At 41.9% G+C, this 26,655-nt stretch overlaps 1 protein-coding gene across 1 annotated transcript in view; it reads left to right on the plus strand.

Annotated features, from left to right (window-relative positions):
• The first annotated feature begins 15,733 nt into the window (after nt 1–15,733).
• KIAA1462 (KIAA1462 ortholog) overlaps nt 15,734–26,655 on the plus strand; it is a 35,035-nt gene continuing 24,113 nt past the window's right edge. Inside the window, exon 1 of the mRNA XM_006887116.1 lies at nt 15,734–16,011. Coding sequence (XP_006887178.1) covers nt 15,734–16,011 — 278 coding nt within the window. The remainder of the gene's footprint in view (nt 16,012–26,655) is intronic.

Below are 26,655 nucleotides of genomic sequence, written 5' to 3' on the forward strand. Positions count from 1 at the left end.
TTAAACTACTAACCTTTTGCCATCACTTTATTTGAATCTTGCAATTAAAAATAATAAAAAAGTATCAATTACGTGAAATAGCTTAAACTCTTAACAGCTATATAAAAGACCTTGACTGCTTCATTCTAGAAAGATTTAAAAAAGAAATGTAAATTTAGTAAAATAGTACATGCGGAATTTAATATATATGATGATAACGAACAAGCTAAACTGGTGCTGTCAAGTGATTCTGGCTCTCCCTGACCTGTAGGATGGAGTAGAACATAGAACTGCGAGGCAGGTTTTCTGGGTCTGTCACAGAAGCAGACTGCCTGCCGTGTCTTTCTCAAGAAAAGCAGTTTGTGGATTGGAACTACCCACCTTTCCTTTGACAGCCAAGTTTTTAAACTACTGTGTCGCCAGGGCTCCTTATTATGTATAATGATGTTAGAATTGTATTTATAAGTTTAACTCATGCTGCTCCTTTAGCACCTGTTGTTGCTGGATGCTGTCCAGTCAAGTGCGATTCATAACAACCTTGTGAACAACACATCTGAACCCTGTCCTATCGAGGTGCCTGAGAAGGCTGTAAATATGATGGGAGGAGATTGTTGGGCTTCTTCCTGAGAAACTTTTGGCAAATTCCAATTGTCAGAGAGGAATGGCCTTTAGCAGAAAATTCCCTACAGAATATGCCACCCGAGCTCTCTGTAGGTGTGACTGCTATTGCAAATAACCAAAAATCCCGGAAGATTTCAAAAAAGAAGAACTCTCCTCCAACTTCAGTTTTTTCTTAATGACTTCTAATCTTTCTGAAGTGTTAATGAGGTGCTTAGGGTCTCATAAAAATGCACTGAGGAAGCCAAAAAGCAGTAACTGTGTGATGGAGAATTTAGAGGTGAACGAGCAAGCAGGAATGTACATGTGTGCCCACATTAGTTCCGAGGAGACTCGGATGAGCTAGGTAGAGACAAGAGTTATGAAAAAAGTAAAGCGAATAACATTTGGCAACTCCCTGCCTCTCCTCGTTTTCCTCTCCCTCTTTTTGCATCAGTATTTTGACACTGCCTGACCCAAGCCAGCAAGATGAGTGTTAAAGATCTTTTTGATCTTAGGCTGAAGTTTTTCATTGCTTTTTTAGTGGAGAGAGTGGGGCAGTCACCTTAAAGGAATCTAACTCATGATGGATGCCCTGCTAAAATGATTACTTCATAAATGAAATATGCTTTATTCCGAGATTTTTAACAGTTTTTGGGCTCTGGCAAAACTGGTCATTGCACTGTGTGGTATGGTAAAAACAGTCTGTGAGAACTTACTGTCCCAAGACTTAAATGGGAACACTGGAGTGTATTTAATTATTAAGACTGAAAAGGGAAATGACAATCTTATTGCTCATAATAAAATACACAGTCTTACCATGAAAGAAAGAAAAAAAAAAAACCCACACAATAAAAGCTGTAGAAAACCTTAAAAATCCATGTGTCAGTTAGCAACATACTGTATTCTGGTTTGTTTTATGTCTTGGCTATTTACCTCTTGTTTAAAGAAAGTACTTTGTTAAGTATTAATCATAACATTAGACCTAAAGTTGTCAGTTGAAGAAATATTTACACTGAACTGCCAACAATTTGAGGAACCAATTACATCTTAAGTGTGGAATGTCAGTGAATACAACTTAGAAGTTTTAGGTTGTTTTTTTTTGTTTGTTTTTTTTTAGAAAAGTAACAATGTCTAGTCAAGATCTTGGAACTCTATTTGAAATCTCATATTGAACTTTTGTTAGCAGGGGGAAAATTAGGTTTACTAGAAGCAGATTATGTGTCTCTATTGTAGATAAGACACATTTTCTATATTTAGCTTTGTTTCATTAACTCTTCAATTATTATTCATTGTCATTTGTTAGTTGTTACAGAGTGTATTAAATATATATTTTCAAAGACATAGTATCTCAATCTGGTTTAAGCAACTCTTTCTCTTTTATTTTTTTCTCTGATGATGAAGTACTGTTAGGTTAAAGTATATATATGAAATTGCAAATATTTGACCATTTTAGTATATATCATAGTTTGACCTAATATACTTCATGCTGGGACATGAAAAGGGGAGAAGCACATAGCTCAGTAACAGTGTTGACACTGCCATGTTTCCTGGTAGTTTCCCTCACTGCTGTGTGCGTGTGTTTATGAGCTTGCATGTGTACGTTGCTATATATATTTACTGTATATGGATCACGTGAGCGCTGAGCTTTTGTGAGCTGTCTTTATTGTTTTAATAAACTATTTTTCTGACTCATTGGTAGCCTAGGAGTAAGGAACTGTGCTACCAACTCAAAGGCATGTGGTTTGAATCCACCTGTTGCTCCACATGAGAAAGATGCTTAGTCTCTTCCCATGTGATTTACTGCCACTGAAAACGCACTGAAGGGCCTGCTATGGGTCAGTCCCATCTCAATGGTACATAGTAACAATTATATATTTAAAACAATAGTGTTACACATCCCTATGTATGGTCTACCAGATGAATGTATTAGGATTGCATATAAAGTACAATTTTCCCTTACTGTAACTCTGCGTATCTGACTATTTAGTTAGGATGGATCCCAAGAAGTGGAATCACTAGTTCATAAGGTTTCAGATTATTCAATATTCTTTAATAACTTTTAGAAGAGAAATTATTTGTGCTCTCCCCTGAAAAAAAGAAAATCTATTAACATACAACTCCCCATTTGTATTCTCACAAAGAGGGGAGTCTACATAGTTTACCTATAACTCTCAGCAAAGCAAACATTGTCTAAAAGCTTCCGATAAACTGAAAAGGAAATGATGGTTTCAATTTAATTTTTATTTCTTTGGATATAGGTGTAAGTGAACTTTTCCCTATTTTTAATTGGATATATGACTCAATTTTCATTTTATGATCTGGACAAATATTTAAAAGGAAAAAAAGGTTCGAGCTGGTTTAATGAGCTGATTTTGTTTTATCTCACTGTGTTGAGGAACCTTATAACTATAATTAAAATTTCTCTTTTATTAGGATAAAAAATTACTTTTCATATGGAAAAAATGATAGTTGTCAAATAATGGTCACTCCCTTGTTTTAAGCTCCAGTGATGTGACTATTCATACTATATCAGTTGGATCATAACACCCTTAAAGGAAGGTGTTGCCTAGGTTTTATCTGCCTTTACATTCTCCAACACAGAGTGCAATACCTGATGCATCCCATGCAAAATCTCTTGATATATTGAAGTTGGAAGGAGTGTGCAGCACTTCCTTCCCGGCCTGAGTCTTCTGGCTCCCCCAGCTCCCTAGTCCTTTCTGTTGCTCTGCGTGGTGTGGCCATTTAGTTTAGCTCCACTCTCTTAGTTGGCCTCTGTGGAGTGTTAATGAGGCCAAGGTCAGAGGTTCTATCTTCTTATGACCTATTTAAGCTTTGTTCTGTGTTATGGCTACAAGCTGTGCTCTTTACTGTAGCCAGCTGTCTTGGAAAGGCATGATGTTCATCACAGGGGAGAACATGCTAGAGAGAGTGGGTAGATTTCTAGACCTCAGAGAGCTTTTAAACAACCTCTGGTTCAGCCTTCTCGATTTTCTCTTTCTGGAGAAGATTACTGATGTCCAAAAGTATAACTTTCTTTTCTCATTCAGTCAGGCCAAATCAGATAGAGGTATGCCCCATCTTTTAAAAGTTTGCTTTACACCACTTCACGTTTACAAAAGGTCTATGTTAGTACTTATTTTCACTAAACAAGAAATTAGAAAAGGATGTTAGATTTGATGAAAAAAAGATAAAAAGCCACTAATTACCATACACAATGAGTGCTATGTCACCAAACTTAGCATCTCCACATTAAGCAGCCATAACTTTGAATGTATCCATGAACTCTCTATTTTGGTGTTACTTTAGATTTTGAGTGTTTCTTGATATGATCCAGTAGGTTATTTTTTGGGGTCTGGGAAGACTAAAAAAAATTCCCACATGCCATTTCAGCCCATAAAGATTTCATGGGAATGCTCTACTTTGGTATAGTGGGAAAACTTGTGCCTATGTGGGAAAATAGAAATTCACTCCTACAGTAATGGCAGTGGACGACTCAGCTTCATGCTTGGAAGCTATTGGATTGTTAGCAACTGCCTACATTAATAATCTTTTCATTTTAGTATAAATGCTGCACACCTACTACTTAAAAAGCTTAGAAATCTACCACATGATTATATTACTTTAAGCAGTATTTTAAACTTGAAAGTATTTAAGTTCTTTGGAAGTTACGAATAATTTTTCTTTGATAGAAATCCATTTGATAAGAGTTTCCAGAAAAAGGAAATTGTATGTGAATTATTTGGTTAAAATAAACTACCTTTCATCTTCGTAAACCGGTAATTTCCAATTTCTACATTTCTTTCACTGTGAGTTGTATGTGACTGGACAACACCTAGCAACAACAACATTTCTGTCAGTGAATTGACCTTTATTCCAATTATCAAGGCTAAAATCCATTATAATTCTTCCCTTTCAAATTGTTTATTATTCTTCCCCCCCCCCACCTCTTGTATGCCCTCTGCTTTCTGCATAATACATACATTACAAGGTTTCTGACTATAGGTCCTCCGTCCTCTATTCCCTCTTATCACTGTTGTCTGTGCTTGCTTACCAGGTTCATCGTAAAGCACTCATCCCTTGTCCAATACCATTTTTGGTTTACCATTATCTACTCAAAGTCCCAATTACATTAACGTTGCAGATATGAATGGCTATTTCTAGGGTGAGAGGACGATCTGGCTGCGACATCTGTCACCCCATTGATTGCCAGGGTTGATTCTTCCAATCTGGCTGGCTAGGCTGGTGTCCCCTTCCTCCTTCACCTAGCCATGTGTTTCCCTCCCGAAGGTGCATGCTGAAGAAGACTTCCATCCCTGATAGATGGAAGACTGTCCTTTGGTTAAGGAAATACAAGTAGCTGTACACTCCCTTGCTAGAACCTCCAAACAAGCTCTCAAGAATGGCTATCTCTATATAAGTTTTTTTAATGTTTATTGTTATGGTTACTCTATTATTATTATTATTATTTTATTTTTTTTTATGATGTGCTCCTTGGAGGCTAGGATTTTGAAGCTCTGTCTCACATACTTTGGGCATATTGCCAGGAAGGACCGGTCCTTGGAGAAGGACATCATGCTTAGAAGGGTGGAGGATCAGCACAGGAGAGGAAGACCCCGGATGAGATAGATTGACATGGTGACTGTGGCAATGGGGGCAGGTGTGTCAGAGATGGTGAGATAAGCTCAAAAACATTGTGGTTCAGATCTATTGTGCCTGGGTTGCTATGAGTCGCAGTTGACTTGATGACACATAGAAACAGCATTGTGAGTTTGGATCAAGTATGACTCATAGTGACCCCATAAACAACACATCTGAGCCCTGCCCTATCTATCCTGTGCCAACTTCATAACCTCTGTCACACTCAATCTGATTGCTGCAGTCACAGTATCAACTCACCTGGTTGAGGGTCTTCCTCTCCTTTGCTGTTCGTCCACCTTTTCAAGCATAATGTCCTTCTCTAAGACATAGTCTCTCCTAACAACATGCCGAAAGTATGCAAGAGGAAGCTGATTCACCATCCTTGCTTCCAAGGATCAGACTCCCATTTATCATACACACAGTATATGTAGTTTGATTGCTTTTCAGCTTCACACAACAAATGCTTTGGTAGTTCCAAGTTACTAATGAAGAGCTGGAAACCCCAAATGATTGAAGAGGTCTGCTGAAGCCTATAAGGCATGGTACATTTGTGAACTAGTCATATTATTCAGTATTGAAGAGATAATATTAATGTTGCTTGCAGCCAAAGGATTGTAGTCAAGTGAAGCATCAGCATTGTATGATCATGTCTGTGTGTTAGGAAGCAGTGATCCAGAAGAGCCCTCCTGATAATAACAATAAAAATTACTGTTTTTCTTACCTTATATACAGTGGTGTCAGAACCAGCTCTTAGTTGACCCTCTAGTGGGTTTTCAGAGGCTGTAAGTCACAGGGGAGAAACTGCCCATCTTTCTTCCATGGAGCTGCTGCTGTATTTGAATCAAGTGCCTTTAAGTTAGCAGTGCAACTCCTAACCCACTCTTTGTCGGCATATAGTTCTTATTTTGATGCCACTATGGTTTCAGTCTTTTCTTGTTTACATATTCTTTGGAACATTAGCAAACTCTGTGTTGCTGCTAAGGAAGGAAATAGAAATGAGTAAGTCTAAGCTAGTAGCATGGGCTTTGAAGCCAGACAAACGTGGGTTCAAACTTTGGATCTGCTATTTATAAACTGAATAACCTTAGACTGTCAGCCTTAGAATCATTGTGTGAAAAATAGGAACCATCATATCTACAGCAGCAAATGTGCTGGAGTATAAAATGAAATAAAGTATGCCAAGCAACTAATACAATTAATGCACCTAGTACCTTAGAGTCTGTCTGTCTCATGGAAATCTACTGTCAGTTTTCCAAGTCTGTAAACTTTACCAGAAGGTATTGCCCATTTCTTTCTCTTGAGAGGCAGACTAGAACTGCCAGCGTTTTGGTTACCAGCACAACTCTTAAATCACTGTGCCATGATAGCTCCTTAAGCAACTAATACAGAATCTGGTATTCCAGATACTCCAGAGATAGTTGTTCTCACTATCTTCCATGTGTCCTACTATCCAGAGTTGAGAAGGTAAGTTTTTTTCCTTTTGGTTTGTGTGTATATATTTATATATATTCATTTTAGGATTTTTTTTTTTTTTTAGGAAGAGGGTTAAAAATTAATTGGAAATATTCTTAGTGAACAGAAGCTTACCCATCTATTCCAGAGGTATTTTGAGCACTTTCCAGCCTGCCATATATATCCTCAGAGGGTAAAAAGGTCACAGAATACAAACCTAGTAATGCCATGAATCAAACAGAAAACCTTAGCCAGATAAACATGGCTTTTCAGCATTGTTATACGTACACCTCCCCTTAAACTGTCTAAATTAGAGACTATGCTAGTCGGCACTTCTTTCTTGGTCTCATTCCACAAAAAGGTAATTTAAGGCAGTCCAGTGGAGGTAAGCAAGGCCATTGTTAGTACACCCTCCTTCCCAGCCAGTGCAGGGCACTTGTGCTCCTTGGCCTTCACTGCTGTTTCAAGCACAGTGTGCATTCTCATAGGTTGTCAGGAAGCATTCTAATAACACAAGAGAGAAAGCCTCCAAAAAGTTTACACTTATCTGTTTTTTTGTGAATGAATATTGTTTCCTCTTCATGAAATCTTTCTCCTGGGAACAGATAGTTTTTCATAACTTCAGATTTTCTTCTTTTTATATACTCTCTTATTGGGTTTTTTAATTAACCAATGGCTTGTTTTGCTCCAACCAAGGTAGGGAAGCAGAGGGCTGAACGTAGATTGGAGGTTCTCTGAGTTGGGTTGCTGAGCTTAGTGCTCACTCCTCACCAGGGGAACAGAGAAATACTACTGTCTTAGTTACCTGCTGTTGCTGAAACAGAAAGAGCACAGAGCTCTATCCTTAATAACAAAAAGCAGTTCATTTCTCACTGTTTAAGAGGCTCCACTGTATGCTGCCATTGAGTTGATCCCAACTCATGCTGTTATGTGTCATTAAGTCAACTACCACTCATAGTGACCCTGTGAACAATGGCTGTGAGCCTTGTCCTATTCTAAGCCAACCTCACTGTCTGACACACTTGACCTCATTGCCACAGTCACTGTGTCAATCCATCTCATCCAGGGTCTTCCTCTCCTGTGCCATCCTTCCACCCTTCCAAGCATGATGTCTTTTTCCAAGGACTGGTCCTTTCTGGCATCATGCCCAAAGTATGTGAGATGGAGCTTCAGAATCCTTGCCTCCAAAGGAGCAACCTGGTTTCACCCTCTCCAGGACAAACCTGTTTGTTCTCTTGGCAGTCTTTGGTATGTTCAGTGCTCTTCTCCAGCACCATAACTAAAAGGCATAGATTCTTCTGTGATTCTTAGTCATTGTGCAGCTCTTGGATGCATAGCAAGCAATTGAGAAGACCATGACTTGGATCAGGCACATCTTAGTCTTTAGATGGACCTCATTGTTCTTTGTCACTCTGGAGAGGTCTTTGATGGCATATTTTCCCAGTAAAACTTGTCTTTTGATTTCCTAACAACTGGAGCCACATTGTGGATCCAAGCAAGATGAAATCATTAGCTACTTAAATCTTTTCTCTATTTATTATGATACTGCCTACTGGCCCAGTGGTGAGGATTTTTGTTGTTTTTGTTTGTTTGTTTGTTTTCATCTTACAGTATTACTCTTTTTAATTTTATTTTTTATTTTATACTGGTTTACTTACAAAGTTCATATACATTGTTTTTCACACTGGATCTTTCCCTTTTCTTTACCTACCCTCTCCCTTGCCATCAAATTGTGTGACCCAATGATTAAGCCCCCCTCCCTCACCCTTTCCACCCTGCGTATCCTCACACCTCTCCTCCTTCAATCCACATTGAAGGCTGTAGCCCCTGATCATTTGCAGATCAGTTTTAGTGAGCAAGGTATTGGGTTTTGAAGACTGTAGATCTTTACAGAAGAAGAGTGCTCATCTTTTTCCTGCAAACCAGCTAGTGGATTTGAACCATTTAACTCTAGATTCACAGCACACAACATAATGCAGTGTGCCATCAGATATTGGCGTTCAGGACACCAGCTCTTGGGAAGGCTTTCCCTTTCTGTCAGCTCTGAGAAAAGGCCCTTATCTCTTTTCAGCTTCTCCTTTGAAATCATGTGGCAGCCATGTCTTTCTCTTTTTTTTGCTTGTTTGGTTGTTTGCTCAGTGTGCTCTATATCCATCTCATGGGAGACTGAGTTCAGATTTACCTTCCACTAATCCTGCCTTTGGGAGCTCAAGTGGCTTAGTGGTAAGGAGTTGTGCCTTCCCAAAGGTACAAGTTCAAATTCCCCAGCTGCTTCGCAGAAGAAAGATGAGAAGTCTCCTCCCATCTTGTGTGATTCTCTCTGCCTCTGAGAGCCTGCTGGAGGGTAAGCTATGATTTTGTTCTGACTCGATGGTACATAAACAACAATTCTTATTAATTTACCAAAATAAAGTCATTTCCAAAAGGAATTGTAACCCCAGGTATAGACATTAGAATTTATAATACATAGTTGAGCAGTTCTGATGGCTGAGTGGTCAACCCAAGGTTAGGCAGTTCAAATACCAGTGGCTTTGCGGGGAAAGGATGAGCAATCTCCTCCCATACAATTTATTGCCTCTGAAATCCCACTGGTGAGTCAGCTATGTCAGTTCCAACTTGACGGCACATAACAACAATACGTATTTTGAGGGCACACAATTAAGTCTGTGAAAATTACCCAGTTGAATAATAATCACCATCATAATATTTGAAAGGTTCCTATAGCCATGTATTATATACAGATTATTGCATATAAGTCCTTGAGAGAAGTGGGAAATCATCTTTTTATAGATGAGAAAACAGAGGTCACGTGTAGGATAAAAGACACCTAGCAAGAAGAAGAGCCGAGAGTTTCTGCTGTCTAGGCCTGTGCTGTATTTACTGTGCTCTGTGCCCCTTGCTCTGTGCTTATGTAAGAGGAAGGCTTATGTAATGTCCACCTAAGATGAGAAAAAACAGATTAAGTATACAGTGGTTCAGTGGTAAAATTCTTGCCTTTCATACAGGAGACTTGTGCTTGACTTCTGCTAGTGTTCCTCACACACAAGGCCACCACCTACCTATTAGCGGAGGCTTACGTGTTACTCGGTGCTGTGATGCTGAACAGTTTTCCACAGGCTTCCAGATAGGAAGAAAGGCCTGACAATCGACTTCTAAACATTTTTCTCTCTTTGCTGTTGAGTTGGAACCATTATAGCTGATCCTGTAATGGGTTTCCAGAAATTATAAGTCACATGAAACAAAATGCCCTTATTTCTCCCATGGAGCAGCTGGCAGATCAGAACTACCTGCCTTTAGGTTAAGCTACCGAAAACCCTATGAATCACAGTGGTTCCATCTGGTTGTGAATGGGGTTGCCATGAGCTAGGGGGCAATTCAGCAACAGCTAGCAACATCAGCCCACATAAACAGATGCATAAGTATGCACATCTCTTTTCTTAGATTGGAGAGGGACATCATGCTTGTGAAGGTGGAGGGTTAGTGGAAGTTTAGCGAAAGAGAGGAAGACCCTCAACTGCGTGGATCGACAGAGAGGGCAGCAATGGGCTCAAGTGTCTCAGCTGTTGTGAGGATGAGACAGGATAGGTCAGAGTCCCAATCTGTTGTTCATAGTGTCTCTATGAATTGTACTCAACTTGATAGCACCTAAAAAAAACCTATCATTTATGGAAGATAGAAGAGAAAAATATCACAACTTATTACAGGAAATAAAGGTCAATATTTTCCGCTTAAAGTATTGATTGATGTGTGTGCACACATCTACAGTGAATTTCTGTAAAAACAAACACAAATGATTCTGAAAATCTCTACCCAACTTGGGAGGGACTGGAGAGTATTATGCTAAGTGACCTGAGTCCCATAAGGACGAATACTGTATAAGACCACTATTGTAGAAACAGAAAGATAACTTAGTAAAACATGTATGAGGGCCCTAGGGGCGGAGGGGGAGGCAGAAGCGTGAAGGTGGGGGAAGGGGTATTGTTAATCAGAGGGTCACATAATTTGATGTGTGAAGGAAAGTGTGGTTAAAGGAAATGGGAAAGTTCTGCTGTGAAAATCATTGTATATGAACTTTGTCAGTAAACCAGTATAAAATAAAAAATTTTGTTTTTTAAAAACAACAACAACAAACCAGTTACAGGTAACTCTGGTGGCCTCGTGTGTAAGGAGTTGTACTGCCAACCCAAAGGCTTTGAATCCACCAGCTGCTCTACAAGCTAAAGATGGGCAGTCTCCTCCTTTGTGATTGATAGCTTCTGAAAACTTGCTAGAGGTTCTGTTATGAGTCGATTCTGATTGAACACATAACAACAACAACAGTACAAACATACTAGCTGCTGTCAGGTTAGTTCTGATCACAGCAGCCCCAGGCTTGTCAGAATAGAACTGTGTCATAGTTTTCAGTGACTGAGTCTTTTTAAGAAAGAGAGTACTTAGACTTTCTTCCAGGATGCCACTGTGTATGTAGGCTTGCACTTCCAACCTTTGATTGGCAGTCAAATGTGTTATCCGCCCACATCACCCAGGTTACCTTAAGTTCTTTTTGAGAGTTACTCATTTTTGAGTTCACCAATTTTAGAGGCACTCTCTCCCTCTTTGAACCGTTCTGTTAAAGTGTTTGTTCTTAGATGGAGTTGAATGTCTTCCATGCAAAGAAGGGAACTCTCATGGCCTAGTCTGTAGGGAGTTGAACTGTTAACCCACAGACCTCACCGCTCTTGATCTCCATCTGCAGCTCCATGGGTGAAAGATGGACAATGTCCTTTCTATGTGATTTACAGCTTTGGAAAACCTACTGGAGGGTCAGCTGTGAGTCATTTCCTGCTTAACAGCAATCAGTGAGTGAGCGAGTAAGTGAGTATAAGAGGATACTGCCCCCTAGATGGTTGAGCTGGTGGCGGGTCCATTTGTCCCTTGCAGTTGTATACTTGCTCAGCAATATCAGAACATTTTGCTTCTTCTGAGATTATTGTCTACTCATCCACATATCTTGGCCAGTCTTTTTGATGCTTCACTCTGAGTGTTTAATACAAGAAACCAAACCCACTGCCATCAAATTGCTTCTGACTCACAGTAACTTTACAGGGCTCTGATCTCTGTGTTAGCAGTCTGGCGCTTAACTGCGCCAACAGTAGAGCTCCCTTATTTGATAAAAGGGGATGGTAAAAAGTGGATTCTGTGAAAGAGAGTAGCTCTGATCTGGCTGGAAAATGAAACTTGCAAAGTGATCTTAGGGATGGTTTGAGAAAGAGGACTTTTTTTTTTTAAAGTAAATCCTAGAAGGTGTCCCTGGGTGCTTTGATGGGTCTTTTCCCGGTACCTCTCTGTCACCCTGTACATCACTGAGCTATGGAATTATGGTACACTAACATCCATAGGTTTGGGAGAAAGATGAGCAATCTCCATACAGTTAACTGCCTCTGAAAACCCGCTGGAGTGACAGCTACGGCCGACTCTACAGTATCCAACAACAACAACAACATCCATAGGCTATGTTTTAGTTGCCTGATTTCTGGTCATCTTAACTAAGCAGCCAACTCCACAAGGGCAAGGATGGTTAAGTAGTCTCAGTGTCTGTGCTTTATAGATGCCTAGATTATGTTTTAGGCTCTCTATCTAAAATGCCCTGGGTGATCTGTTTGCATGTTGACATGTCATTTACAAGACAAGGTATGTGATAACAGAAAGCCAGCATGACCTTGAAAATTGAAATCAACATGCTAAATGTGTTAGGCCAAGTTAGGAAATGGTCTAAGCTGCATGGTAGAAGTTAGTACTGATGTGAAGTCTTTCATAAAGCAAGTAGCCCTTTGAAGACAAACTAGAATCATTATTGCTTAATAAATCCATAATTTTATATTTGCCTAGTGATTTGCATATTTGCATATTCTTATTGGCCCTTGAGATGACCTCAGAAGATAGGAAGATTATGACGTACATACATTTTTTTATAGATCAGGAAGCTGAGGCTGGGTGAGGTAAGTGAACTGCTCTGGGTGTCAAGCTCTGGGTGGATTTAGAACCCAGGTTGTTGCCCCGTATTCTTTTAATTATGTGTGCAACCAGATTGTAAAGTGTAAAGTTGTGTAACAACCATGGTAACTTGTATATTGTGGATTTTGGAGGTGTGTTTACTCTTTGCAATAGCCTTTTGGATCAGTTAAAATGGGCATTACTCTTATTTTTTTTTTTTTTAATGAAAAGTGCTTGGATGATAGAGTTAAATGCTGCTGGTTTAAAGGTTCGTGTCTCAGGTTGAAAAGAAACTTTATTTTCTCAGGAAATTTGGTCAAGATACACAGCACAGTTTACAATTGTTCAATAATTTCTACACATGCAATTCAGTGACATGAATTACATTCTTCATGTTGTGCAACCATTCCCATTCAACTTTTCTGAAATAGTCACCCATCACATTGCCCCCTGAGCTTCCTATTTTACTTTGGAAAAATAAAAGGGCCACCCTTCTGTTGCAGCAACACTACATGTCTGGACCTTCTCAGCACCTCAGTCCTCCCTTGAGGGGCTGCTGTAATGGGTGTGGTTGCGACGAGGAGCTTGCTATTTCTTGAAGAACCTCATTCTATCTTAGGTAGGAAAGGATGCAGGGGAAGCAAGCACACTATGGCAAGGAGTAGGGCAAACGTGGGGCTGTTCAGAAATGTGTATACAGGAAGAGGTTACTGTCTAGGGTGGTTGTGGAGATGGGGTGGAAGCCCAGGCTCCGATGGGATGGCCAAGGGGTAGATCTGGGTTCAGATGTCTTGTATGTATGTTGAGTGGGACCAGTCATGTAGGTTCTCCACCAGGCCTGTGTTTTTCTCCTCCATGGCATCTCCATCTCCTGCCCAGTTCTATGTACTGAGCCCTGTGTATGTCTTATTCTTGCTTTCCACAGGCCTCTGAGAGATGAAACCCAGCGAGAAGTTTCTGACACTCAAAACACCTTTGACCTTGAATGTCAGAGTTTGAATCATTTTTGAAATATGGGGGGTTTTTTTTCATCTTTATCTAGAAAACTTGGCCATATTGGACCAACTTACCAATATGTTGATCAGAGTTAAGTGCTCAACCTGCGAGTCGACATCTAATACATAGCTGGGAGCTCAGTGGTTCAGACTCGTCTAGATATGTCACAGAAGGCAGGCCTGCCTGGTGATCCGCTTCCTAAAGATTACAGCCTAAGGAGCAAACCTAGTCCACATGCATAAGGGGTTGGGATCAACTTGACAGTAGCCAAAAACAACTTGTCTATTTTGTGAGAGCCATTCGTTCATTAACTCCTTACACATTGCAGTACCAACCAGCTTGAAGCTGGGCACAGGCCTGGTCTTCACTGTATTAGGTGGCCAGTTCAAATACAGCGTAATTTGCTTTTAAGAGTCTCAGACAATTAGAGAGACTATGTGTCCTAAGAGCTAAACTTTGTGTGTGTGGTAACCTGGATATGTGGCACTGAGACAGTGGGGGGTCCCAGTAATTTGTTCAGCTCATAGAAAAAGAAATACCTAGTGTCATTAGCACTTCCAAATCTATCTAACGGAATGAACCACACCAGACAACTCCCTAAATGAGTGTGTCAGAAAAGGCACAGTTGTTGGGGAGAGTTTTCTATTAGTCCAGTAATTGCCAGCGCTTGTCCACTTCCTGTATAATGTGGGGACATGATGGAAAGTTAGACATCTCCAAAGTTTGACAATGCTCCATGTTGACAGCTGGGGCTTTTATGCTGCTGCAATCTAGTGTGTGAGGAGTGAAGACACGCATGGTCAGCAGAATTGTGTAACAGACCGAGCAGACTTCCCATGGACAGGAAGCGCACGAGGCTTCCTTTCACCTGCACACCAAGTGGCAGGCATTTCCTGGACATTGTTCATGGTGACGGCGGCAGCTCTATTTCTGTCCACCACCCCAGTGTCACTGGGGCTGGCCTAGCTCCCTGAAGAGCCTGGCTTTTGTGGATGTCTTGCCAGGCCAGAGTCTCAGCCTCTGTGGAGTCATTCACTCCCTCCAAGGAGATGCCAGACCAAAATCTGCCCCACCCTGTTAACAAAGGGGGCTTAGGATATTAGAGGCTCTGGTATGAAAAGAAATATGGCTGCCCCACCTCCTTTCACACAAGCACCCTTAAGTAGATTGCCATCATCTTTATTTTCTATTAGTGGTCTTGCTGTTGGGTGGCTCCATCCCAGGGGAGTGGCTTCTGGGGAATGAATGTACCGTGACAAGTTCTGGGTGTGGACACACTTGACTTGGAGCTGCCAAGCTTCCCCCCAAAACCCTCTGGGGTGCAATTTGATTCTTGATTTCTTGTGGATCAAGGTTGTGTGGTGGTCTGGGTGTGTGCCCTTGATGAGTGAGCTGTTTTCTCATTGTGAGCCCAGAGCCTTACAATCAGATAGATGCTAGTTAACCACCGTGTGGGAGAGCCTCTGGATACCATTTAGACTGCTTTCCTTCCAAAACAGAGCTTGGTTCTTTGCTGATTATAAAGAATAGGCTTTGCCTGTTGTGAGCAAAAGGTAGGTTTGTAACTCCACACAGGCAGGGATCATAAAGAATAAGCTGGATGTTGGTAGCTTCTCTTTTTAGAAGCAAGAGGCACTAATTGCAGTGTCCTGAATCTGTGTTTATTTTGTCCTTGCTCCACATGCCTGTTGACTTTAGATGAGTAGAGGGCAAGGGAATGGTCTACTCGGTTAATCATTTCCTTACTTAAATCTGCTACACGAGGCATTCATCAAAAAGTGAAGCACTCTGATTCACCACCACATCCTGGAGGGCCATTGTGGCCTCCACCCCACTTACCTGAGTAAAACTGGGTGTCGCTTCAGGGAGAGCTGTCCATGTTTCTGCTTTATCTCTGGAGACACCGTCCAGGGTTCATCTGCTGTGGACTAGTTTGATGCAGGTGCTTGGGAGGAAGAGACTCAATTTCAGGGAGAGCTGGTGAGACAGAAATAGTGATTCCTCACAGACTAAGTTCTCTCTTTTTTGCCTTTCAGTGATGGATTCTGCCAGCAAGATATTTCCAGCAGTTGAGTTTTGATAAACCCAGCGCACCATGTACAGTGTGGAAGATCTCCTGATCTCTCATGGATACAAACTGTCACGGAACATGCCGGCACCACGCAAGGACAACCATGAGCAACCTCAGCCTGAGAGAACGAGGACAAGAGCTGGTCATGGCATGTTGAACGGGTATGAGAACGATCCTGCAGCCTTTGCGCAGAGTAAGAAAGCCCTCAGAAAAGGATGTGTGAGCGACTCCGAGAGCCGCCGAGGCACCCCGCGAAGCCACGGGGAGCCCCCAAGTTCGGCTTTCAGAACTTCGGAGGTGGGGTAAGTCTCATAGTTTACTCATCATTTTGTTTTGGTTTGAGGCGTTGGCAGGGAATTATTTATATATGTAAACTCCTTTAGCACCGTGATACTGGCTGGGGGTCTGGGGAGAAAAGAAGAACTCGGGACAGAAATATTTTTCCACTGAAATATTTGTGATGTCCCAGTAACATGAGCACAGGGCTTGGTTCATACCAGACTGTTAGTAAATTGAAGGTGAATACCAATCACTTAAAAATGAGGAAGACCCTCAACAAGATGGATTGAGGCAATGGCCACAAATATGGCCTTAGACATACTAATAGTCACAAACACAATGCAACACCAGGTCATATTTCGTTCTGTTATAGGGCAGGTTGTCTTGAATTGGAACTGACTCAGTGGCAGTAAAGAAGAATAGCAAAGGAATTCTATTATGCTATACATTGTATTCTAATGTTCTGCTTTTTTATTTCCTTATAATCTCTTCATATGGCCTTAATTAAGTGAAAGCTTGTTCATGTCTTACATTAACGTGGCTTTTTTTATAAAGATATAGCAATATTATGTAAGTTTAACAAAGTAGAAAGGGAATATGATTCCTGTCTATCTATAAAGAAGAAACTCTTTTTTTTTCTGCTTTCATTGGCTTCCAACCATCTTTCTCTTACATATGCATTCATCCTGATGTGGTTATCCCATCTGAATATGGCTGCATCTGTGGATGTTTGCTTTCAGTAATAAACTAAAAAGAGGGTAGTTGGCCACATGAACAGAGTGGCTAAAAGAAAAGAAATAAAATGCCAATGTAGGCAGCATGCCACAGAGCCGGCCTGGGAGAGGAACCTTTAAACTCCCATCAGAGCCATTTTAACCTGGAGGAAACCTTTGTCATCGCTTCATAAAATTGTGTTTGTACTTTAATGCTGTGTGAAGACTGGGGACAAACTGGCTGTGGGCATAGAGAGCAGATGATGTAACTGTGGAACAGGCAAGAAGTGGATAAAGGAAGCCAGCTGAAGCAGAGTTCCCTCCTTAAGAGGAGCTAACAGACGGAATGAATGAAGCCTAAATGGAATGACCTGACCCGCTGTGGTGGTTGTGGTTATTCGCTGCCATCAGGTCATCTCCACTCATGGAGACCTTGTGTATAACAGAACACGATGTTGCCAAGCCCCGTCTTCAGATGGCCAGTGTGTTTGACCCTTTGTTGAAGCTGTTTGGCAATCCGTCTCATTGAGGGTTTGCCTTGCTTTCCCAGATCCTCTACCTTGTCAGTCCTTATGTCCTTCTCTGTTGCTTGATCTTTCCTAATGACAGATGCAAAAGAAATGAGCTGAAGTTTCACCATCTTCTAAGGAGCACTCTGGTTATATTTCTTCTGATACAGACTTCTTCCTTTTTCTGGCAGTCCATAGTATATTCACTACTATCATTATTTTCACTGTTGTGTACCATTGAGTTGTCTGACATACTTTGGGCATGTTGCAAGGAGGGACCGGTCCTTGGAGAGGGACGTCATGCTTGAAAGGGTGGAGGGACAGAGAAAGAGAAGGAGACACTCAAATGAGATGGATGGTCTCGGTGACTGGTGTAATGAGGGTAAATGTGTCAGGGACAATACAGTTGGCACAGGATAGAGCAGGGTTCAGAGCTGTTGAACATAGGATTGCCGTGAGTCCCAAGTTACTCGATGGCACATAACAATAACAACCACGATCGAGTCAGAACCAACCCAAAACGGACCCTCCAGTGGGTTTTCAGAAGCTGTAAACCACACAGGAGGAGATTGCACCTCTTTCTCCTGTAGTGTCACTAGTGGATTTGAACCGCTGGCCTTTGGGATTGCAGTGCAGCTTCTTGTCAAGTCATTTCTGACTCAGAACCACAGTGTGCCCCACACAACAAAAGACTGCCAAATCCCGCACTGTCCTTAAAATCTCTGCTGTGCTTAAGTCTATTAAAAAAATCAAGCACATTGTCTTTGATTTGGAATTGACTCATAGCTGGCCCTCCTCAGGATTTCTGAGGCTGTAAATGACAGAGGAGAGATGTTATTTTTCTCCTGTGGAGCTACTGGTGGATTAGCAGCAGCACAGCTCCCCTGTGGACTACCCCTCCAGAGCTCTAAGCCTGTCAGTGGTCACCTTTCCAGAGCAGATCTTTGTTATTAGTTGACAGTTTCAGGCGGAAAAATAATGGGAGCGATTTTTGTTCTTATAGTTCAAAGCACTTAACACCTTGGCTATTTAGTCAAAGCAAAGGAATCAGCTAGCTCTTTATACTCTGTTGTTCAAGCATTTTTATGCTGATGAGTCAGACCTACTTCTCCATGAGGGGGCAAGCACTGCCAGTGATTGTGACAGATACAGGAGGAAAACACAAATGGAAAAGGACTTGTACCTCTTTTATTTAACTTTGTCCTTCATAATGCATGTCTCTGTCCGTACTGCCCTGGGCACATCTCATATATGCTAATGCATCTCATTTATTCTTTCCTACCATGGTAACAACTTGGGAAAAGCAAGAAGCTCAATTTCTAATGAGACTAAGATAGGAAGACTGGTGTCCCTGTGAATATGCTCTATGAACTTGAGGGGACAGAGACGGGTCTCAGAGAGGGAGATTATCGAATCCTCTTGAGAATTCCGTGTTGGAGGTATGCTTTCCAACTCCTTCCACTGTGTGCTCAGAGTTTCCTTGTGGTAACAGGAAACAGGTAACAGTGGCCCGGCTTCTGAGTGGACAGACCTGTGAGGGGAATTTTTTCCTATTGTCAATGCAAGAGTCAGATACATGGATTTGGGCAGCACTGGGATATCTTTTGTATAATGACAGCATTCGATGAAGTTGACTGATTAACTTGAGAGATGGATGATGTCATTTGGCTTGTAGGTTGCGTTGTCAAGAAGGGGTGGGGGGAAAGCCTTTGTGTTTGCAGAAACCCACCCCAGCCTTAGACTAGCTTATGACTTCCTGGGTTGAGATGAAAAAATGTTTTCTTTCTTTAGTGGATGGTAGAGAACTTGTCCTTGAGCAAACAGGAGGCAAAAGGAAAGGTGGGTGTGGAGCAAATTTACTTTTCCATATGTGTTCTGGGAGATAATAAGTTAATACTTAAAGATGGAGTCGGGTTTGGGAGAGAAAATGCAAAGAATGATCTATGACACTGGCTTACATGAGTTTTGTATCTAAGTAAAGAGTATTCGGATACATATAAGGCACTGGACAAATGAACCTGTAATCTTACCACCTGGCCCACACCGCAACTTCTGCTGGTATTATCTCAGACTCGAGCATGTGGGGTCTGAATGGCTTTATGCAACTCCAAGCTTTCAGAGTGACTAGGGTGTCATGACGTTTCCTCTCACTGCACTTTTTGGCTGGATTGCTATTGGCCCTACAGTGTAGCCCTAGACAACGGGGAGGTCACTTCTCGGAGCTCCAGTGATTCCCAGGGGAAGAGGGAGGTCCGAGTGGTCTGAAAGTTCTCAAGAGCTGAATGACCATAGGCTGTTTGGGTTCATTCTGATAGGATGGCAGGATCGTCAATACAATATAGACAAAGGACTTGAATGCTCCTGGCTCTTCCAAGGTCACCCAGTGAGGTGGTGGAGGAGGTCCAGCTCTCTGACCCATGAGCCCAGGCCTCCAGGCAGGGTGGGGAACTGCCGTGCTAAAGCAGTGTCAGCCTGGCTGAATTCTTGCCATGGCAGGCTAGTCCCATTTCCAAGGGATGCACAAATCTGTGAGAGGTCTTTTGTGGTTGTCTTTTGCAGGGTGACCTTACTTCCTTGTCCTCCTTCTCCTCTATGGCACCACAGATACACAGCAGCTCAGAGGACAGAGCCGTGTAGAATCCATCCATCCAATGACTCTTTAGACAAATGCACACAACCCTTTGGGTACATGGTTAAAAATAATGAAATCTCTGTAGATGTTCACTGAAATTAATAAAAAAAAAGAAAAAAATTTTTGAAAAGCAAAAAAACCCCAAACAAAACAAAAAATAATAATGAAAGAAAAACGTCATAATGTTCACAATCAGGGGTTTAGCTAGAATATGAAGATTCTCTGGTGAGAATGATCAGAATTTGTTTCTTTCCTTCTCTGTTAACAAGAGTTCCTGTTAGATCCATGATGGTGTAGTGGTTAAGCTCTTGGCTACTAACTAAAAGGTTGGTGGTTCTAAATCACCAGCTTTTTTTTTTTTTTAAGAAATCATTCCCATTCTTTTTTTTTTTAATTATTATTAATTTCAATGAACATCTACAGAGATTTTGGAATTCCGTTCATTCATTGTTGCACTTTTCTCCCCCCCTTCACCCCCAGTTCGCTTCTCTCCTTGAAAAGCAAAAGACAAACTCCTTCATTGGTACACAATCCCCCCCACACACACACACATCCTCACTCCCACCCCAAGTATACTTCACTCTGCAGCCCTCATTCCAGACTCTTATGATAATCATAATGCCAGCAGCTTTGTAGGAGAAAAGACTTAGGGGTATGCTTCTTTGAATGGTTACTGCCTATGAATGGATAACAAACTATGGTACATTCACACAGTGGAGCACTGTGCAACAAACACTAAAACATGGTAAAAAAATAACGAAGTCATGTATAATATGGATGCATCTAGAGGACATTGTGATAACTCAGTCAGTCAAAAAGGGACAAATATTGCATAAGCTCATTGGCATCAGTCATCTTGGATGGTTACCAAGAGTGAAGTAAAACAAAGTAACCAGATCCTAGGTGTGTATTAAGACAGGTGAAGGGAAAGGCAATATCTAGGAAAGGAATGAAAAATCACTAAGACAGGGAAGAAATAGAAAAGGAAAGAAGGATTCATCAAAATCCGAATTAGAGGGAGGACATAGGAAAAGTTCAGTTACATTGTGGGTGTTAAAAATTAATTTTCTCGAATAAAATGTGTATGAATGGTTGAATGAAAATTCAACTAGCTTTATAAACTTTCACTCAAATCACAGTAAGTGAGGTCTATAGTACAACCTCCCTGCCCCACAAATAGTAAAAGATTGCTAGGGAGAAAACTCGACAGAAGCAGTTCTCCTCCGACCCTAGGTTTGCTATGTGTTGGAACTGATTCAGTAGCACATAGTAATAACAAACGTACATGTATTTATAGATATAACAAATATTCACCTACAACAATTTTACATACTAATACATGCATTTATGATATATAAGTAAGTATTTACTCTAGACATAAATGCTGTTGTAGTGTGCTGTTGAACTGGAACGGACTCATAACTGACCCTCCAGCAGGTTTTTCAGAGGCAGTAAATCTCACAGAAGGAGAGACTTGGAGACGAGAGGTCATGTGATGGCAGGGACAGATGGAACGAGTCCCCTAGAGCAATAACCCTGGCTCAGGGATCCTTTACTGGGGAGACCTATACTGAAGAGACCTGTTGGCTCTCAGCTCTCATGTCCACTTCTGATGGGCCAAGGTTATGCCCATTTCCTGCTTACGGAGGCTTTGTGTGATATCCCCTGACGTCCCTTCTGCAGCCTCTTCTACTCTGCCTTTACTTGGGTGAGTTAGCTCTTTTATATCTTTTAATAATCCTGAAGATCAGCCAGCTCAGATTCAGAAGTTCCGCTGACTCTGTGCCTGCTGACTCCCTTTCTGTGGGGAGTTAGCAGGTGAGAACAACTTGGAAGGCAGTGCCCCTGCTTTCTGCAATGGGACCTTCCTAAACTTGCCTCACACAAAACCTCCCTGTCAAAACCTTCTCCACCTCCTTTCCTATTTCAGCCCAGGCACTACCACAGCTGCTACGGCGTAGGACTGCTGGATTTGGTCCCCTGGGCATTGTTTCGTTTTCTTAATTGTTTTGTAAACCAAAAACCTGTATTAAGAATTCACAAAGTCAGAGATGAATTAAAGATGGCGGCACCAAGTGTTCAGGAAGCAAATTCTGGTGCCAGGAGAAAGTCCTGGAAGGATGTTTGAGAATGAGAGAATAATTCACTTTAACAAACTGGACCTGGGGAAGTTGTTGAACTGAGGCCCATTGGGATAAGTTGGGGTTTCCAGTGGGAGCTGAGGTGGAGAGGTTTTTGGGTGTTTAGGAAACAGGGAGTACAGCTAGTGACTGTATGGCCAGCAAACACTGTCAAGGAAGGTATAGGAAAGGTGGGAATAAGAAGCATAACCAGGGCCCATTAGAAGTGGCTCAGAGCCAACAGGTCTCCTCAGTATAGGTGTCCCGGTAAAGGATCCCTGAGCCAGGGTTATTGCTCTATGGGACTCGTTCCATCTGTCCCTGCCACCATATGACTACTTGTCTACAAACTGTCAGAAGGGAGGGCATGTGATGCTCACTTACAACACTTGGCTTTGATTCTGCAGGTGGTAGTGGTCACAGAGGACCCTGAACCTTAGAGTTCCTAAAGAAACAAACTATACGTGAGAGTGTGTGTGTGTGTGTATGTGTGTGTGTGTGTGTGTGTATAAAACAAATGCATATATCTGTACATAGGAAGCTCTGGTGGCCAAGGGTAAGAAGTTGTGCAGCCAATCTTAATTAATGCAGTTCAAATCCACCAGCTGTTCTGCAGAAGAGAGGGTGAATCTCCTCCCATGTGATTTATTGCCTCTGAAAACCTGTTGGAGGGTCAGGGATGGGTCAGTTCCAGTTTGACAGCTCATAGCAATAGTTAACTTTGGCTAATGATGACTTATATTCATATTCTACCCTTGACTTGACATGATGGTTTAGTCCATTGTCTTGTCATTTAGACTTTTGAAAGATGGACTCAGGGGGCCAGTAGATGCTCCAACCTTGGTCCACTCTACTCATCAGTGGATAGGGTGGAAAGAAGGGACATTGAGTGGACAGGAGAACAGCCACTGGCCAGCAGGGTGATCATGTACCTTGAAACAGGTTTCCATCTCCATTAGCAGACCATTCACGCTGTAACTGACCAAACCCAACCAGTTGCTGTCCAGTTGATTCTGACTCACAGTTCCTCGCAGGGTGGAGTAGAACTGTGCCATACAGTTCCAAGGCTGCAGTCATTACAGAAGCAGATTGCCACATCTTTCTTCCCTGGAGCAGTGGGTGGGTTCAAACTACTGACCTTTTGATTATTGGGGTTGCTCCTGTAACTGCAAGGACCTGGCATACTTGCTTTTTTAAGTTGTTTACTTCATAGAAAACATGTGTAGTTGGTGAATCTGTTTTAAATGATCTCGGTAACAGGTTGCAGTGATGAAATGGGCTGCAGGCTTTGCATGAAAATAATTCATATGGTATGGGGTAGGGAAGGGAAAGAAACACCAGTCATGTCAGGTGCTATTATTACCGTAATAACAGGCTCATAGTTAGAAAAGCATCAATGTCTGTAAGACAAGACTGCAGACAGGGTTCTGCATGTGAAACTTTAAAACTAGATTTTCAGTACATCCTGGTTTTTGCCATATAAACTCCGACAGATAATTACCAAGTGTTTTTTACGGGCACCATTCCTGGCTTTCCTCTGGCAATATGAAAGAGGATGCTTCTGAGAGCTTACATTTGTATCTTCACTCAAACATGATAATGAGAAACGCTCTTTTAGTTCACTGGTCCAGAAGCAGTCCACTGCAAGCTTCTCAGGCTGTGAGCCTTCCCAGGAGCAGACTGCTTGTCTTTCTTCCTCAGAGCAGCTGGGGGATTCAAACCAGCAACCTTCTGGTTAGCAGCCCAGCACATAACAGGAGCGTATCTATTTATGCACCAGCTGACTTGTTGCAAGTCTTGCTTGTCCAAGCACACACATATGTACATCTGTGCACACGCACATGGTGTGTATGCACACATGTACATGGAAATTGTAAGGGGAAGGGAGACAGGGAAGGGGCAGGTAAATAGAAGGAGAAATCTAGGTATTCTCCATCCATGGGGAAAGCTGCCTGCTTCAACTGCAAGTCTCCAACTGAATAATAACTGAGCTACCATGAAAATATGCAAAAGCTTGTTATCAGGAATTCCAGCTTCCTTAATGTGTTTCCTTTGGAATATTGTAATCAGAGGAAGCTGTAAAATAACTTAACATAGTGACTTTGAATCTGAAAGTCACACCATAATAGGTCCTTCTTTGCTCAGCCCCAGGAATTCCGGTCAAAATGTTTTTTAGTTAACCATGAGGATGGCTTGTAATTATCTCCTGTCATCAGGGGCGGTTGGGACTAATTAGAGACTTGGCGATGTAGAAGAGGCCCTGATGGAGTGGTCTGGGGCCCTCATCTTGGGTGGTTTATATGCGATCAGTAAACACCCGTTCAGTTCTCCTCCATCCTGCTACTGGGCACGCCAAGGAGTTCATCTCAGAGGCTTTGTTAACTTCTTGCAAATCACATCCTGCTTGTAACGGTTTTCAAAAAAAGGAAAGCCTGGAGTTTAACATCTGTTTCCATGTATCTCTTTCTCTTAATAATACATCTATATATCCACAAAAACTATTTGTTTTTTAGTTGCTTGTTTTAGACCTTAGTCTTTTCCTCCCTTCCATCCACTCAATTCCATCCCATGACCACCCTGCGTGCGTCGAGTAGCATTGTGCTAGCGTTTTCAGTGGCTGATGTTTGAAAACTGGCTAAGCTTTCTCCTGAGCTTGCACTGAGGAACTCTACGTTTTCCCGTTCCTGTTAGCAGCAGTGTGTGACCATTTGCACCACCCAGGTATTCAAGAATAGATGTCTTGTTTCTTTGTCCCACTCACTTTTTACTCTCCCAAATGAATGGAATAATATAACCTGCCTCACGTAAATCAACATACTTTAGACAGAGCCTAGGGAGTATCAAGAGTCCAGTGAGGTGGTGGAGGGACACACGCCCTCTGGTACAGTTTTCCAGACATGCTCCCAGGCCACCAGTGGGCGCTGTGTCAAAGCAGTACTGTCCCAGCTGGCCTCTCTCTGTGGGAAACCTGTTCCCATTTGAACCACTTGCTGTCAACTGTGTTCCTGGTTGTGGTGGCCCCTTGTGTGTCAAAGTGCACCTGTGCTCCAAAGAGCTCTCAGTAGCTGATTTTTTTGGAAATAAACCACCCTTTCTTCAGGAATGTCTCTGGGTGGACGCAAACTCCTAACCTTTTGGTTAGCAATGAGCATGTCTGTGTATCTAGGAGCTCTGAAGTGTTATGTGTGGTTATTTTGACACCTTCACAAGGAAAAGTCTATCGTTTTTGTTCTGTTGTGTCAAAGAACATGCATGAAGATTAATTCTCTTGTTTAGCTGCTGCCAGTGTGTCTATTTTCCTCTGAGCTAATTGTTCTTTGTCCACAAGCATGTAACCCTTGAGGAGTGTCTGGGCTGGATTCTTCTGCACGTACCCGCATGGTGCTTCACCAGTCCTGGTTTTCCCCTACAAGAAGCAGCTTGGACTCTTAGCATCTGTGTAAGAAAATTCTTCAAAGTCAGAGCAAAGACATCAGTAGGCAGCAGAGTCTGCAACTTCCCATTCCATTGGTCTTGGTAGTCTTGCCATCACCCACAGAATTGCTGGTGCTGAGGTTCTTCACTTAGGGACTTGTTTCATTAATAAGCTAGGAAATACCCACGTGAGAGACACTGGGTGGTAAGGGTGGGAGAAACGGATCAAGGAAAGAACTAAGTAGATATTCAGGGCTGGTCACTTTGCTTAGAAAAGAGCTTGGAAGTTCTCGGAGTCCCTGGAGACACAGGAAGAGCCTAGACAGAAATCTGGCTGATGGATTGACATGTCCCCGCTATGTGACCTCAGGTCCATTTGCTAGCTTTCCTGGGTCTTATCCCCTCTTCAATAGAATAATTGGTTCTGACTCAATGGCAGTGAGTTGATTTTGGGGTTTATAGGACAAAGATAATGACTAGAAGGTCTATGTCCATTGAGGCTAGACAACTTAGATGGCCTGCTGTACTCTTCCCTGGTGACCACCTCCTCTACTCATGATGGGGCTTGGTTCTAGAGAGCATTGATTGGAGCAAAGGGCATTCAGCAAAATGTTCACTGAAAAAAGGAGTGACAAATGAAAGTAAGGGGCTTGAATAGTCCTGTGGAGTGGAAAGGAAGTAAGACTAGGGCTTGATTTGGTTTGTTTCTGTTCTACAGTGGCAATGTATGAACTACCTCAGTGGAAATAGTTTCATCGAATGAAAATCTGGTAAATCTTGACACAGAAAAAAAAAGGAAAATGCCAAAACCATCTGCCTTACCTATTGCGTTTACAGAAGAGAGAATGCTAGCTCTTCCTGCTTTGCTTTCATAAACTAAATATTAGTTTGTCCTACATCATTATGGAAATGGGTGTAGCTTTTTCCTTAGAGACCAACTACCAGCTGGGAGTGGCAGTCATGTTCTGACAGCTATATCATTATTTCCTGTTATTTTGAAGTCCTATTGATTACAACTTGGGAGAAGACAATACGATCTGAAATAATCATCAGTTAAGATAAACAGTCAGTTCTTCTCCTCTCTTCCCTTTTGTGCTACCCACACCCCATGCCCTGGGTGATGAGGGTCAAAGAGTTTCAACATTGTCTCCTGTATTGAGAATTTAAAGGTCTAGGGTGAAGCCAGAATGTTCCCTGGAGTCAAGGATTCTGAAGCTTCGTCTGACATATTTTGGGCATGTTGCAAGGAGGGACTGGTCCTTGGAGAGGGGCATCATGT

This window comes from Elephantulus edwardii, unplaced genomic scaffold (assembly GCF_000299155.1).
Source record: "Elephantulus edwardii isolate Elephantulus edwardi_28Jun2011 unplaced genomic scaffold, EleEdw1.0 scaffold00054, whole genome shotgun sequence".
In the NCBI taxonomy this organism is placed as follows: Eukaryota; Metazoa; Chordata; class Mammalia; order Macroscelidea; family Macroscelididae; genus Elephantulus; species Elephantulus edwardii.